Source organism: Ochotona curzoniae, unplaced genomic scaffold (assembly GCF_017591425.1).
Source record: "Ochotona curzoniae isolate NIBS_2020 unplaced genomic scaffold, NIBS_Ocur_1.0 contig_1071, whole genome shotgun sequence".
In the NCBI taxonomy this organism is placed as follows: Eukaryota; Metazoa; Chordata; class Mammalia; order Lagomorpha; family Ochotonidae; genus Ochotona; species Ochotona curzoniae.
The window spans coordinates 25,693,380-25,711,075 of NW_024464939.1; the positions used below are offsets into that span (position 1 = coordinate 25,693,380).

Here is a 17,696-nt window from a genome sequence, read left to right on the forward strand (position 1 = left end):
GCTTTGTATCTTCATATCTTAATGTAATAGTCTGCTTAACATAGTTACTACACACCTTCTTACATGAAAAGCCATAAATGAAAATCAACAACAGGAAGAAAAACCCAGAAAATTTGCAAGATTAAGTTATATAACATGCTACTAAATAATCAATGTGTACCTGAAGAAATAAGAAAATCAAACCTTCTTTAAGAAAATGATGCAATTTCTTTGATGGTTTCTGGGTGCAGATTTAGGTCCTTGATCCATTAGAGTTGACCTTTGTGAAAGGTGGGGGTCTTGCTTATTAGCTCTACAGGCTGCTATCCAATTGTCCCAACAGCATTCGCTGAAGAAACTAGACTTTTCCCCTGGATTATTTCTAGTTCTCTTGTTGAAGATTAATTGTCTGTACATGTGTGGGCTCAGTTCTGAAGTTTCTATTCTGTTCCATTAATCATTCTTCTCTGCTTCAGTATCAATATTAGACTGTTTTGATGACCACTGCTCTGTAATATATCTTGAGACCTGGAACTGTGATGCCTCCAGCTTGATTTTTATTCTTCAGGATAGTTTTTGTTTTTGGTACATCTCAAGGGGTTTGATATTTTTGTTTTTATTTTCATTCATTCAAATTTTAAAAAAAATTTTCTTACTAATTTCCTCACTGACTCATTTCACACAGTAGCACGATTCATTTCAAGAAGATTTTTGATTTTCTTCTTTCACTTCTTCAGCCACACACTGGTTATTCAGTAGTTTGTTCTATAACTTAATGGTGTAAATTTTCTATTTTTCTTCCTGTTATTGATTTTGATTTATGGTTTTTCAAGTAAGGGGTTGTATAGTAACTGTGTTAAGACTATCACATCCAGATGTGAGGCTACAATGCAGTATGCATCTCTACTTCCAAATCAAAGATGGACCCCCAATGAAACTGCTTACTATATCTTGACAATAGGATGTTGGACTGCCTGCCATTGTCTGTACCTACAGTGTCAGGCTACACTTAAAATGCATAAAAATGGAGTTAAGATTATTTATGAAGGACCTCACTATTATATAGGTGAAATTCATGGGAGTTTGGCATTTGGGAAGAAGGAGGGGGAATCCCAGAGCCTATGGACCCATATCATTAAATAAATAAAGAAAGAAAAGAAAATTGAGATTAAAAATATGTGCTTTCTTTATGTCTGAATTCATCATACACAAATTAAAAAGCGTAAAGCCCACTTTGAGTAACTCCCAAGAAGATAATGCAGGATAGCACTTCAAAGGAGAAAGCCAAACCCAGGTAATATGTTCAGTAAACGACAGCCATGAACCTTATTATTATCATCATCATTAAAATGCTTCACAGCCAAGCCTTGCAACAGTTCTCTGTTTATTTGGATTAGTTCAGTTAATTAACTAAATGTTGTATGTGCTGAAGATTTTAATGGTTTGTGTTTGATTATTTGACGGATTTTCAAATTATATTTGCTAGTAGTTATTAATTATGCATAGCAAACATTTAATAAATTTAAAATGAAAAAGCTCTTTGCATGAAGAACACCATGTCCGTGTAGCTTTCCTGTTAGCAACTTTAAATCGGATGTGAATGGATGACACTGTACTAGTTGCTTTAAGCCACAATGAAAAGATAATCGATTTTCAGCCATTCGATTGGCAGTTGTGGTAAGTAAACACTTTTTCGTGTTAATCGGAGAATACATGTGAATGAGTCTTAGATATTGCCTCTGACTTGTGAGCTTTTGCTCAGTATTTCAGTTGTAAACTTCTGAGTCTTTAGAAACAGCAAGCTTAGTTTTGTCCAAGACACACTTTTTGGGTTAAAGAAAGATGAACAAAAGTTATTTTTTTTTTCATTGTAGAACAAGCCTATTGCAAGGAATAGGAAAAATGAGTAGGGATTAATTATAGTAGGATGCTGTACCTATGAAGAGCTAAGCCGTGTACAGTTTTGCAAATTCAGGGTCAGCCATCCATTGACCCTCAGAGGAGGTCTAACGGCTTCTTGCTTCTCAATGTCAGCATAGGCTCTTGAGTGCCAGAAACCATTCTCTTAATCTCCTCCTCAGTTAAAATTAATCCTTTTAATTTTCATTATGCGATGGATTGGATGAAATAATTTTAAGTACACCACCCAGTGGCCTTCTGTTTATTATTTCTCCCTTCCTGTAATATAATCACAATTTTAATTGTTACCTGGTCTCTAAGCCTTTGACATTTTCTTTTTCATTTCTTTCCCTAATGTTTGATTCAAGGTTCTCCTGATTTTGTTTTTATCCCATGTGTGTCTTGGTTCTACTTCCTTCCTGCTGTTCTAGCTCCTTCTGTCAAGTCAGTTTTCACCCGCCTGGAGATGTTTCTCCCAATTTTACATCTTAGATTCAAGTCTACAACTTTTATCCAACTTTGCTACCTTAGGCACTTGGCTAATTATATTATGTTCCTCATGTAGAGTATTCAATTGGTCTCCACCTTTACTAATTAACTTTAAGATTTAGCAAATTTCAGTCCTTAAGACTGCCCTTCAATATTTAGGTATCTGGAACAGTTCTTTCCCTGAAGCTTCTCTGTAATTTAATTGTAAAGCATTATATGGAATAAGTTTCATAAGCAGAAATATTGATAAGAAAATTAATCACTCAGATAGCTGTAAGTCTGCTATTTATATTTTCATGTAGTATTTGTCCTGGAAATCTGTCACTATATCTTCTTTGTTTTACATGTAATAGAAAAAAGAGTATTAATAACCAAGACTTCACCAATAATACTAGAATGCCAGAACATTATGAGCCTTTTATGAATCTCCAGGGACCACATTTTAAGTGGGTAATTAACAAGCTTATTGCTTAGTTCTGAGTAATATGTAAATAAGAAATCCAAGTTGTCAAAAATCAATATTAGAACTGTGAAATCTTTGGAATAAATTTATCTGTAATTTCCCTTATCTGTTCTTTTATTATAGCAATAGGGGACATTCTGATTTAAAGAGCAAGAGTAGGCAGGTTCATTGTTGCAGCTAACTAGGTTCTAAATATGCACATGTACCTAAAAATGGTTAAATTAGAGACTGTGATCAAACTTTCTGAAGTGTCCAAATTCAAATTTAACCCAGCTTTTTCCTTCAGCTGATCTAGCGATACAAAGATTCCCTTGTCTCTGCCAAGCCCCTCTTTGTTCCTCCCCTCACTTCACAGAGGGTTGTAAAATTTTAATAATAATTTTGAATTCTCTCTACTAATATTTCGTAGCTTTTCCTTAAATTTTTTTTCGCGTTTCAGTGGAACAGATCATAAACACCAGAAGTTAATTCATCCGTCTACAATCAATTAATCTTTTGAAAACAAGTTAAGATCATTTCCTGAAGAAGACAGTCTCATCAGTAAATGAAATTGGAAATATTGAATCTCTGCATGCAGAAGTGTGACAGAAGACCTTACTTACACCCCATACAAAAATCAACAGAAAAGCACCAAGGATTTAAACATAAAACATGAAGCAACCAACTTACCATAGGAAAACATAACAGGAAACATTATATACAGTGGCCCAGGCAAAGACTTTTTGAATAACACCCCAGGTGTGCAGGCAATAAAGCAAAATTAGACAGAAGGGATTGCATGATGCTAAAAGGCTTCTACACAGCAAGGCAACACTCAACAAACCAAAGCGGCAACCAATGGAGTGTTAGAACATGTTTACAACTATCCATCTGATAAAGGGCTAACATATCTAAGGAGTTCAGAAATCTCAACGCAAAACAACCCAATTAAGAAATGTGCTAAAGATACAGACTTTTTTAAAAGAATGAAATTTAAAGCGTGAAAGATATCCTCAAGACCACTAGCCATCAAGGAAATGCAAATAGAAACAACAGTGTTTTTCCTTATCCCAGTTAGTTTGGCTATCATCCAAAAATTCAAATCATGGCAAGTGCAACGGATACAGTGAAAACGCTACCTTAACCCCCCAGATAGAGAGACTGTAACTAGCACGACCGATATGGGACACTGTATGGTGATTCCTCACAAATATGAAAACAGATAGAACTTATGACCCAGTCATCCTATTCCTGGGAACTTACCTATGAAATGTTATCAGCAAAAAGAAGAGGTGTCTGCACCCTTATGTTTACAGCACCGCAACTCACAATAACTTATATATGGAATATATAAGCAGCAACTGAGAAGAAAACATGGTATTTATATACCATGGATTATTACTCAGCCATAAAAAAAAGAATGGCAATTTGTATTTTGCAACTAATGGACACAATTCGAAAGCATCATGTTCATTGAAATAAACCAGTTTGGACCTGGCACAGTAGCCTAGTGGCTAAAGTCCTTGGCTTGCATGTGCCAGGATCCCATATGGGTGCCAGTTCTAAGCCCGATTCCCATCCAGTTCCCTGCTTGTGGCCTGGGAAAAGTTGAGGTTGGCCCAAAGCCTTGGGACCATGCACCCATGTGGGAAAAGCTCCAGATTCTTGACTTTGGATTGGCTCAGTTCTAGCTGTTGCGGCCACCTTGGGAGTGAATCGTGGGAAGGAAGACCTTCCTCTCTGTCTCTCCTCTCTGTTATATGACTTTCCAATACAAATCGATAAATCTTCAAAGAAAACAAATAAACAAATTCATAAAGACAATTGTCATCTGTTTTCTCTAATTTGTGGTAACTAATATAACAGAATTCTTAGAGATGTGTAATGTATATGAGTGAAATTGACATCTTAAGGTTTTTATTGTTTATAGTCTTTGTCCATATTCCTAAGGAACAATGGCAGTGGTTTTTTCTGTTTAGTAAATATTGACTTCTCCATTTAATGGAGGATTAAGCCTGTGATTGTAAACTGAAAATATTTCATCTCAAAAATTCGAAGAAAAATAAAGAAAGAAACAGGAAGGGTAGTTTTGAAGGAGAAAGTGTGGGAAACATTATGTTCTTAAAATTACGTATATGAAACATATGAAATGTTTTCTTTAGATGAATAATCTAAACAATTTAAAAAATCCATTTGTACCTGGTTACTTTAGCAAAATAATTTTAAAATGCATTTTTTCTATTTATTAAGATTGTGTCTTGAAGTCTCATTTATCGATCTTTTCAGACACACAGGAAATGTGTAAAACAGTTCAAAGAATTTCTGTCTCTCTGTCACCCAGATTCCTCACGTGTCAGCACCTCACACATAGTAGGATGACCAAAGCCAGGAAGCTGACACTAGTGTGATACTACTATCTTATCCACATAAATCAAAGTTCACAGGCTGTTTCATTAATGTGTGTTTCATGTAATTTTCATGCATTCAGTCTCCCTTAATCTGAAATCTGTATTAAGCCTCAAATTTTTAGTAGCATGGTTTTCCAGCCTCTAATATATTTATTTACACAGTGAAGCTCCATAGAGCACATATAACATGATGTCAGTCACCTTAATGTCATCCAAGCATTGTTGAACTTCAGGCTGTACCCAGATATTACCAAGACACTCAGGGAATGCATGCCCTGGTTATGACAAAGCATCCTAATATCTGTTTCTGTTCATTTATCCATGCGTTACATGACTTTCAGAACAGTTTCTTGAATTAAAAGATTTGGATATACCACTTTAAGCCAAATATAACGCTTTATCTCATGGCAAAGGCTCACTTGTATTGAATCTGTTATGGCAGGAATCAGAATAGCTTCCAGAAAAAAATTAAAAATCATGTGTAGTTGAACTTCAAGCTCCAGACTGTCCATATTTTCAAATCATATGCTCATTCTAGAAGTTTAATGCTACAGATACTAGTGCATATCATTTTCCTGTTTGTGCTTCTGAACTGGTTTGGCTATTTGTACACAATTCTGCTTTTATATCCTTTAGAAAATTAAGAAACCATTTACCAAGATCCCGAGCTGCCAATAATCCTACCTAATGACAACTAAAGGGGAGCTAGTACTAGATGTTTACAAAGTACTTTTAACGGGATAGTTAAATTTCAACATTTGTAAAATGTTAAATACATCAGGCTGTTTATTTTTTCCTTTTGGCTTGCTGGGACTTTCATTTGCTGAATAAGTAAAAAAAAAATGTGTACATCCTCTCCTGCTCCATATTCTCCCAACAATTACATTTTTCCCATGAAATATATTTTATATGAAGTAGATGACTTCTGCATGTAATGCAATTGAAACAACTAGGTGCTACATAAAAGTGTTAAAGATTTGGATCTATACTTCTGTAGCCAGCATCTCTGGTCACTGCATTTAGTTCAATCCTCAGTGGATGAAGTCAATATCTCTTCATCTCTTCTCAGGCAAGTAATTGTTTATTAGATCAACAAGGTGTTGAGACAAATTTGTAGCTAAGGACAAAAAAATTGACTGATCAACCATGCTCAAAAGGCTTTCAATGGAATCTGTGTTCAGGATCCTGAGTATACCTGATCAGTAAAATTGTTAGGATTTGGATATACCTGTTGAGTGAACTATGATTTCAGGTCTTTATAAGCATCAGTGTCATATAAGCTTACATAGAGAACATATCTACTACAAAATTATTTAAAATCTGAAACATATTTAGTAATTAATCAGGACCAGCATTTTGACTGTAGGCTTACAGAGATACTAGAAACAACAAAATTAGTTTCATTGATGGTTTGCGTTGGGTAATTCAGTGTCTAGTAGCTGTTGGAAGACTTCATCCTTAGCCATAGGTTAAACTGACTACCAGACTGAAAAGATAGTTTTACACAACAAGAGTCAATTAAAAACATGTACATTCTCTCTACAAAAGATCAAATTTTGCAGAAAGTACATGAGGATAAAACTTTGGGTTTTGTAAAAAGTTATTTCTAAATGAAAACAGCTAGAATCATTCACTCAGCATCCCCCTATTCTATCACATAGCACAACGTGAATGGTTTCAGAATGAGTGGATGAAGGTAAAGAACATAAAGGTGAATCTGACATGCTCTGGCATGGTGTACAAAAACTAAACCAGTTCAGAAGCAGAATCAGAAAAATGACATATATTAAAATCTTTAGTGTAAAATTTCTAAGATGAGCATTTGATTTGAAAATATAGATAGTCCAGGGCTTGCAATTCAACTAGACATGCTTTCTAATTTTTCCTGGAAATTATTCTGATCCCCTCAATAATAGGAGCAATACAATTGAGATTGTTTAAACTAGTGAAATTACTCTTTCAATAAAGAACACGTGAAAAACAAATTCAAGGACAGGATCATGATGCGTGAATAGATAGATTTGTCTTCTCTTCGCATCTGGGTATCCTCAGACCCCCAAAGAGAATGTGCTTTAGAAATAATTTAGAAGCATGGATTCTAGATAGTTACTCATAGACAACACCAATACATGTACTTTTTAAAGTGAGCCCAGTGTTTAGAACTTATGAAGTTTGCATTTTATAAATATAAAATCCAGAAAGTATGTGTTATAACTTACTCAACACTCATGGATGAATTGATGCTTTGGGTTAGGTATAATGCTAATAATAAATGAGAAACAAAAATAATATTTTGGGGACTGTATTTCTAATCTCTAGGCAGCTGCTTCATTCCATACTTCATTGTAGTAACACAATTTTCATGATAATGTGAAAATATATTCTGTCATTCAGAGGCTCTTGTGAGGCTTAGTGGAAAAGAGAATTCTGGAAAATTAGAATGAGACAAATTTAAATGCACTAGGTAAGATTCAATTATAAGAATGGGGATTTATTACTGTTATGGCATATAGAAAATATTAGGAAAGCCGTTTTTATGTTAAGAAATGGTATCGTGCGTGATAATTCAGTGGATGAAGTACCTCTAGGTTGGATCTGTTTGCCTTTGAAAGAAGCACCAGCCCAGACAAGACCAGGGAAGCAGAGAGCAGCTGTAGTCACAGTAACAAGAAGCGACAGTGCTTTGAGTGCTAAGAACTGTATATTCTAGACTTCCCAGTTGGGAGACAACTTCACTCTGGTGTATGTGTGTGTATTTTGTTTCTCTACTCATTTCTACTTTCTTTTATTCTTTGGATTCCTACTTAAATTCATTTCTTACTTTGGAATCTCTTTTTGTTATTCATATGGTCATTCAACAAACATTTATGTGGATTATTCTGTTAGCTACTAAGACTATAAGAAAATACAAGTGAAAAAGCACAGAGTTTCCCATATTACAATGAGCTTTCAAACTTATAGTATAACTAGAGACTCAATGATTACAAACAGAAGTGGAGCAGGTGGGATGTGAACTGGCCCCCAAATGGGATCCCTGCATTTGCAAAGCAAAGATGTGGCCACTAGGCTATCACACTGCTCCGCTTCTGATCCAACTCTAAACCAAAATGCCAGGACAAGAGTGGATTGTGGCCCAAGAGTTGGGGCTCCTGCCACCACGTGGGAGGTCCTGGTGGAGTTTCAGATTCCTGGCTTCATCCTGGTGCAGGCCAAGTTGTTGTGGCTTTTGAGAATGAGCCAGCAGATGGAAGATGTCTCTCTCTCTCTAATTCCCTGCCTCTCTCTATAATTATGCTTTTAAAATAAATAAATAAGCAAGTATTTTATAAAGAACAAGGACGAAAGGATTTAGAAAACAACTTAATGTCCAAAAGTAAATAAGAACCTCAAAATATAGTACATAGCAGTAGAGTATTTTTCTTACTATAAAATAGACTAATAATGTTCAAAACAAAATTTGCCTCTATACTTTATAAAATAAACACATATACTTACTACAGTTTTCAATGTAACTTCTAGATTAAGAAACATCACAGAAAAAGATCTGATAAATGGATGCTAGCAAATAGTGCTTATTATATTTGTAGCTCTAAATAGGCTTATAGAAACCTAGAATGGTCATATTTCTTGTTGCATGTCTGAAAGGAAATTACTTGGCACTGACGTATAATCGGTTATTTAAATTTAGTGTAAATGTATGCTTTTTTGCTTTAGAATCATAAACACTTTTGCTTATTTTTTTGTTATAACGGTTAATTTGCATGGAAAATTACAACTCAAATGTGCTGCTGAGCATCATTTTAGAGCTTGACACATGTAAATTAAATAATTGATATATTGACAAAAGTAGTTAAGACTGCAACACTGGTGGCCCTAAGTGAGTCCTCTCCTACACTGACTTTGGGTTGACAGAGTAACTTGCTATCATCAGTTGGACAACAGCCAGAATAACTTGAAGATAGGCTTGATAAATTCTTGCATGATGGGCCTTCTTCTTTTAGAATGTAACTGCTTTGCTACAATAAAGTCTGATAACATTTCTGCAGAGAAAAGTCATGCGGTAGAGTATAGAAGCCAATACCCTGTACTACACTTGTGTGTGAGGCATCCTTGGGGGTTTCAGTCCCTGAGTGACTCTCACCAGCATTGCATGGAGGAAGAGAATTCTGCCACTGAGTCCTACCTCACTTATTAATCTATTGGGCACCAAATCATAAAGTGGTGTTGTTTTAAATAATTGTATTTTAGAGTGATCAGCTATATAGTCATAGATAACGTACACAAGGTAACAGCAAGGATATCTCAACAGTCTTTCCCGAAATAATCTCAAAATATGTTCTGCACTGATGGACATGTCTAATAATCTGTTGCTTATTTATGTATTTGTTTATTATTGATTGGTAGTTGCTATTATGTCTAACCATTTGAAAAAAATATTGATTTATGTAGAAAATGCTGGACATTATTTATATGCAAATGCCATCCATTTTGCAAGTGGTTGCAATGGCTGGAACTCACCTGAGCCAAAGCCAGGAGCCAGAAGCTTCTTTCTGGGTCTCTAGCACAGGTGCAGAGTTCCAAAGTGTAGGGCTATCCTCTACTGCTTTCCCAGGCCACAAGCAGAGAGCAGGGATGGGAAGCAAGGCTGCCGGGACTATGACCAGCATTCACGTGGGATTTTGGCGAGTGTAAGGTGAGGACTTTAGCCACTAGGCTACCACACTGGACCCATACTAGCCACTTCTAAAGCATGATGATGCTATCATTCAATGGTGTCTATATAGTGCCCCAAGCTAGAAACTACAGCAACTGAAACTAAGCTGTCTGGATATCAAGAAGAAAATGATGTATCCTGTCATGAAATATAACTTGTGATAAAATAATTGCTGCTATTATCACTGTCAAAATTTTCTGTTCATTTGTAGCACTGTTTACCAGATAGTTAGACAAATTTAGACAGAACATGCCACTAAAAGATCCAATGAGATAATAACACAGAAGTCACACTTACAGAGAGAAGTATTTGCACTGCACTGTGGATGACCTCCAGATACTGGAAGTCAACGAGGCAGTCCGTGACTGACACGTAGGTGTAATCATCCATCATGCCATGGGCTGTGGGAGGCAGCACTTTTCGGACACAGCCAGGCCCATGTTCCCTCCACCATGACCGATGTACAGAGATGTTGAAAGTCATTAGATCAGTATCCTGCGTGGGCGGGAGACAGGAGAGCAAAAGGAGATAATCTTATTACATACAATTTTTTACAATGAATTTATGAAGATTTCAGAATAAATGGAACTGCTGATATGATTTTGTTTTCATACAATATGTTCCAAAGTCCAGAATGCTTATATGTATCCCTCACGTAAATTCTTAAAAACACAAGCTTTAGGATAATATCGATACTGTAGGTAGGCATACTTTAGAAATTCAGAGAGAAGATAATTCCTGAATATTTATTAATAAACTATTTTGTTTGTTTTCAATTTTATTGTATTTTCTTGTTATTGCCTCCCCACTGACATCACTATCAATGGCTTTCATTGAGTGCTTTATTGCATGTTAGACATTGACACAAGTGAATTTAATATAATATTTACTCTAGTGTTCATGTAGGTACTATTATTGGCCTTATTTATAAACAGCCAAGTAACTGTCATCCCCAAAGATAATCCTAATCCAGGTGAATTTTATTCTATACTGTAATGAGGGACTTTGTATGTGTGGGTCAGCATCAAGATATGAGATTATCTTATCTAGGTTATATCTTATCAAGATATGAGATTATCCTATCTTATTAGGATTTTCTAGGTGGATGCTAAATGCACTCATCTGTATTATCTAGAGAAAGAAACACATGAAGATTAGACACATGGAGGAGAAACATAAAGCTCTGTGACCAAGCAGGGAGAGAGGTGATGTAAGACCTGCCAGGTGTTGTTGGTAGACATCAGGAATGGGGGCAGGACAGAAAGGACCCAGCCCTGAAGTTCCAGAGGGACAGCATCTTTCCAGATCCTTGAGTTTAGTTCAATGAAACTGAATTCAGATCTCCATCATCTGCAACTGTGAGAGAAATTCCTGTGATCTAAGCCACCAATCATGCAATAATTCATTACAGAGGTCATAGGAAGTAGCAGAGCTGGGAGTCAGTTGCACAGAGGTGTACTTTGCCCAAGGTAGCACAGCTAGTTCATGGTAAAGCAGTCTGCCCTTTGAGCTTCAATGTCATTCTCTCTCACATTACTAGGTGTATCTTTATTTCTCACCCCTGATCATTCCTCATCCCTTGAAGGGAACTAGACCTTTCCTCCTCACTTATTGCCAGAAAGTACCACTGATGTCCAACTCAAGGAACAAAGAAAATGATCGCTGATTTTCACATATCAAATGTAAAGTATGTTTTCAAAGTTCCTAATGGAGATGAGGAGCTAAGAATTTTGATTTTCAAGAGATCTCTTTTAGTACAAATTGAGTATCTCTAATTTGAAAAACTGAAATCATAAAGGCCTAAAATCCAAAAAATTTTTCAGTGCTGATGTGACTCCACAATAAGACAGACTACAATTAAGACTCGTGTGCATTACACATAGTGTATGGTTTTGGCTTCAGGATATCTGTATAAAGTTTATATAAAACATAAATGAGCTTCATGTGTAGGCTTGCTTTCCATGCTGATACCTCATTATTTATATGCAAATATTATAAAATCTGAAGTTCAAAATATTTCTAAGAGTTTTCAATGTTTTAAAACACTAAAATTCGTATATCTGTATCTCATATGGACTATTCAAATTTTCTTTTTGGAGTATCAGCTGTGGAGAACCGAGTGTATCTTTCTTTGTTATCATGAACATTAGAAAAAATAGATAAGGAATCAAGCTCTTCCAAATAAACTAAATATAACAACTAAATATGACAACATTTGGTTATACTTAGTTTATATTTGTACTTGTGTAGCAGAAAGGAAGAGGACTGAAGATGGAGAGGTTAGGTGGCCCTCGGGCCAGAGCACTGCACTGTGGGATAGCTGTGAGTGTAGGAGCAGTCACTGAGTGTTCTCAGAATTTCTCTAAGCAGGGTCCATGGAGGTGAGACCCCTGTTGCATCAAGTATTGTTAAAAATATTTATAACAAGCACAGAGGTTGTCTGTGCAGCCCATTTGATACTTGCCTATGAGCTCCAAGATCCCTTTGAGGACAGCTTAGGATATCAGCAGCTTAGGATATTTCTAAGTGCCTAAAACTGAGGACTCTGAAAAGTTGAAGGAAACTTGTGGGAAATGGAAAGCTTTCAAGCTTATATATATGGTTGGTATGGAAAATAACTGCTGTATAGTTGCCTGCACATGGGCACAGGGCAGACCTGCCCCCTTTACTCTGTTGTAGAGGATAAGGAATTATGATGTTGAAAACATGAATGAATGTTAGTGGAAAAAGTTGCTACACACTTTAAAATGTTCTGTTTTAGGACTTCAGAATTCCATTGAAAGTGTGTCTCTGGTTTTAACAATATTAAACCATTTTTTTCTTTTTTTTTTTTTTTGTTATTTTCATTGGCTTGCTCTTCAGTTACCTTCACAGTTATGACATTTTATTACTAATAAAATACTTTACTTCCGTTTTTGCTTGTTGGCTTGCTACATGCATCATTTGCAGTTACCCTCTAAAGGGAAAGTATTATAGCAAAATAATTGCTTCACCTGACTTCAGCTTAACACAAGATAAATTTACCGGTAGGAAAACATGAGAAATACACACTAATTTCTCCTTTTCTACTTATTAGTTTTACTCTCTTATGGCTAATCTTGATCACTCCAGAAGTATATTATCTCCCAGCTTACCAGGATCTTCTAGGTTCAGGATAAGTTAGCAAGACCTGAGACTTTGTAGCAATTTGATTCTCTGAGCATTTGCACCCAGTACCCAGTGGTCTGCTTTATTATAAGTTCATTTCATATGACCTTGACTAAAATTTTTGAGACAAAATAGAACAATTTGTGAGTTAATGATTATGTTTGTTAGATTTATAAGACCTCTCATCAGAACTCTCACCGTATTTGAACTATAACATGTTTATAAATTATTGTTCTTTTAATGGCTATATTGAAATCTGAGGAAATTAACAACATAAAATTTCATAAGTGTATTGTAAAATTTTACACTGAATTTGTGACTGATTTCTCTTTTGTATTTGGTTATACATATTAAAAAAGAAAAAAAATATGTAGTATAATTAATTCTCCTGCACAAGAACAAAAAATACTTTAATAAGTAATAGTAAATAAATAAACAAAGAAGACAACTTCTTTTACTGAGGTATGTAGTTGAGCAAAGCCTGGATTTTTTAAATACATGGGAAAATGCTTAGTTACAGATAAACAAAGTAATCGTAAAAATAACTTTCAAGGAACTCAAATGCCATTTCTCTTCTAATTCGTGGAATTGTGATATTGGTGACAATTAAACATAATCAAGAAAATTGACAACTGACATGATTTATGGCTCTACTATTGTCTTCTGAAAGAGAAATAAATAATAAATTTATATTCATCCAAGTGTAGGAGTAGGATAGCAGAATGAAAAGATCTTGTTGCTATAAGGACAATTTTGAATTGCAGTCAACAGAGAAGCTATATATATATATGTATATATACATATATACATATATATATGTAAATATTTCTGTACCCCCACATATTTGTCTATAAGCAGTACATATGTTTGCATATACATCTGTCCCCCTCTCTCCAGGAGGAAGAACAAGCTCTGATCACCCGATAGAGCCTTATGTCCTTACACAGTTGTACAGAATGCAGCACTGGAACGTATACAGTAAATTTTATTGACTAACCTTTATCTACCATTAGTTCTCCAGCCAGCCAGTTTCACAGCCTTATTTTTTCATTTTTATTGAATATGACATTTAACCCCAAATTCTGAAATTCATTCCCCGGGCATTTCATGTACAAGGATACTTCCAGAAACTTCTATTTTTCCATACATAGTTTTTTCATAATACACGACTTGGAGAAATTTTTGAAGACGCTCCTATTCTTGCTAAGTTCTTCTGGCACCAACATGACTGTATTTTCTCATTCCATTTCCACTGACTTTCAGGGGTGTCCTCACATACAAGAAGTCTGAACATCCATAAACAGCTATTTTTATTTCTCTCTTTTCTGTCTGTCTGTCTTGTGAAAGAATTTCTATCTTGGAATTCATGAGGTTTCAGGGGAGAAAATGCTGTGTCTTTCATTACCAAGTGAAAACAAGCGAGAATGGAACCATAAAATTAAAGTAAGTGGAAAGGTGTGTGAGTAATTGGGGAAGGAGACTGGCAGAGAGTCAGAACTGTATGCGAAACATAATTTTGTCTTTAAAACAGGATTTTCAGTTGGGCTGCAAATTACATTGACTTAAGAGAAATTAACAGAACAAAGAACATGCATTTATTTAACATTGGTTTCCTGAGATGGAACCCTTACGAAGAAATGGAGACCCACATGAACAATTAGACACAGTGATAGTAATATAAAGAAATAGTTTGATAAAAAGCATGATGAGATGATGAATTCCATCAATAGCACTAAAATTATCTTCTAAGGTTAAACTTCACAACTGTGTGTTACAATTGTATCACAAGCTTGAGAACGACTTTGATGTCTTTCTGGATTAGATTTTAAGCATTAAAAAGGGAAAACTTAACACCTCACAAATTTCCTATATTTGAGAAAGCAGCATAAAGCATAATGTTTGTGTAACAGAATAGATAAGTAAAAAGAAGATAACTTATTTGGACAAATAGTAGGGAATTGTGAAAATACAACATGGCAAGTAGCTCAAGCTAGGTTAGTAATGGAACATATGGCTACAAAGATGAAGGGTTAGTTTAACAATGCTGGCTTGCATAGTTTCTTTCAACCCTTAACACACTGGCTGAATGGTGTCTGTCATTTGCTATTGCTTTCTGAAACATTCTTTCTGCAAGTTTTGCGGAATCTATACACACTTAGCTCTGTGCCATTAATGCTGACTATGAAGAGCAATCTGCACAGTGAGGCGCAGTCACTGATTATTCTGATCCTTTGTTTCTCATCTTTACAACTAGCTACTTGTTGCAGAATCTTCAATAGTCTCACTACTGATCACCAAACAAATGTGGAACTAAAAATAATGATGCCTTTTGTCACCATTTTTGTGACTGAATTCCCTATATTGGATTAATTCAGTTAATGCTCTCTCTTTTGAAGGGTCTCAGGCTAACAGGTCACCATCAGCGATATCCTTGCCAGAATGGCATGATGTACATTCACAGATATTTACACTCAGGATATACTGTTGCTGTTGTTGAATGCACCAATGTGTGTCTACAAATGCTATTTAAAAATAAGCATATGGGCCTGGCTCAATGGCCTAGCAGCTAACGTCCTCATCTTGAATGCACCAGGACCCCATATCGGTGCCAGTTCTAATCCCAGCAGCCCCACTTCCCATCCAGCTCCCTGCTTGTGACCTGGAAAGCAGTTGAGGACAGCACTAAGCTTTGGAACCCTGCACTCACATGGAAGATCCGGAAGAAGCTCAGGTTTCCTGGTTTCAGACTGGCTTAGCTCCAGGCTCTGTGGTCCCTTGAGGAGTGAACCATTGGACTGAATATCTTTTTCTCGGTCTTTCCTCCTCTCTGTATATCTGACTTTCCAATAAAAATAAATAAACCTTAAAAAAATGAGCATACATTCTATTTATATTCTGTGAGTTTTATATAAACACCTATAGTTTATTTGATCATCAGGCCACTCAGCAACTGTCTTCTCTCTGTTAATCAATAATTATCTGATTATAGTAGTATGTTTTTATGCTAACAAGGACTTTGAGACAATAGCACTGTGTTACTTTTGTGTTGGATCCTGGTATTAATGTGTTGTATTTACAGCTTGAGGTATTTATAAATAATACATGGAAATACATGTATGTGTACATTTTACTTAATTTATATAACATAATTCTATTTCTATTTGTTTTCTTTTAAATTTATCATCTGAAAAGAAAATGTGTGCTTATTTTTAAGTTTATGTGGAAAATACTTGCTTATTTGGGAGAAAACAAAAACTTTTTAACATGAGCTAATTTTTCAATGTAGCCACAAAACAAAAGGAAAAGCCAGTTGATCCTTTAAGATGCTCCTTTATCAAAGGAAGCTGGATGAATAGAAGCATAGATTTGACCCATGGATGGGGTCCTAGAGTAATTTAAATTCCTCTGCATAAGACAGTTCTGTCTTTATTGCTTCTTTTGCTATGAAGTCTGTGAAGAGGTCTGATTAGTTGTGACTTTGGAGTGGCGAAAACGTCTCTGGCAGGTTCAGAGTTCTCACTGCCAATCCCCAGTTGTTGAGTGACCATTTTGCAGGACTTGGATGGAGGCAGCTTGCGGGATCTGGAATTTCAGATATTGACTCAAATACAACCACCCCCTGGGCAAGCTTTCTATGTAGTACTGGGGTATGTGCTAGCTTATTCTTGTTACCTGACTCATTATGGCCTTTAGGTGACCATACAAATTGTGGGTGCGTGTATGTGTTTATGTGTAAGTAGTTATTTTCTTTGGAGACCAGCTGAGGCTAAATGTTTCCCATTGTGGACAACATTTTTTTTGACAGCATTCGCTTTTCTTCATGATTCAATGGATCTTTTCATTTGACTATAAGTCATTTTATCAAGTATAGAAATTATTCACATCAAAATTAGCTCTTGATCTAAATAATACTAAGTGATTCTAGGCAAAATGTTCGTGAGTGTATAAAAAGCAACTGCCACGAAATCATTACCTAAATACAAACTAGTTTTATTTTACTCATGTTACTATTTAATTGTTTCGGGTAGAATGATAATATGGGTTCTTTTATTTTTAAATGTTATCAGTAAAAGGGCTATCCATATATCAGCAAGAGGTATATTTTTTCCATTTATTTCCTAGATCGCAAACACTTTCAAATCATTAACTAGCTCATATTAGAAAGCATCTGATTTTCTTATTATTAGCTATGAGTAATTCTATCGTTTTTAATTTTCCTCAATGAAATGGAACATTTTGCCTCATGTTTTAATTTAGTTTGAACTTTTCTAAATGATGTATGAAGTCTTTCAATTCATGTATCATGGGAAACTCATATGGTCCATTTCCGCTCTTCCTCTTTACAGGTAGTATATAGTTCTACACACAAATCATCTGTTTCCCTCTCAAAGCATACTTAGCTAACCTAAGCTAAAAGAAGCAATGGGATAAATATGCATCTTATTAGCCAGAGTGAAAAAAATCCTCCTCTTTCGCAGATCTGTCTCTATGTACACTACAACCTTTGCGGTAATGGTAGCATTACCTACAGGTGGAGATATTGCTAGCATTATCTGTATTATCTTACCAGGTGAAATCTTCCAGGGATGCTGGTTAGATTATTATGACTACACCTTTT

General features: G+C 35.5%; 1 protein-coding gene across 1 annotated transcript in view; it reads right to left on the bottom strand.

Annotated features, from left to right (window-relative positions):
* NKAIN3 (sodium/potassium transporting ATPase interacting 3) overlaps positions 1-17,696 on the bottom strand; it is a 246,115-nt gene that overhangs the window by 122,135 nt on the left and 106,284 nt on the right. The window contains exon 5 of the mRNA XM_040993241.1: positions 10,229-10,426. Coding sequence (XP_040849175.1) covers positions 10,229-10,426 — 198 coding nt within the window. The remainder of the gene's footprint in view (positions 1-10,228; positions 10,427-17,696) is intronic.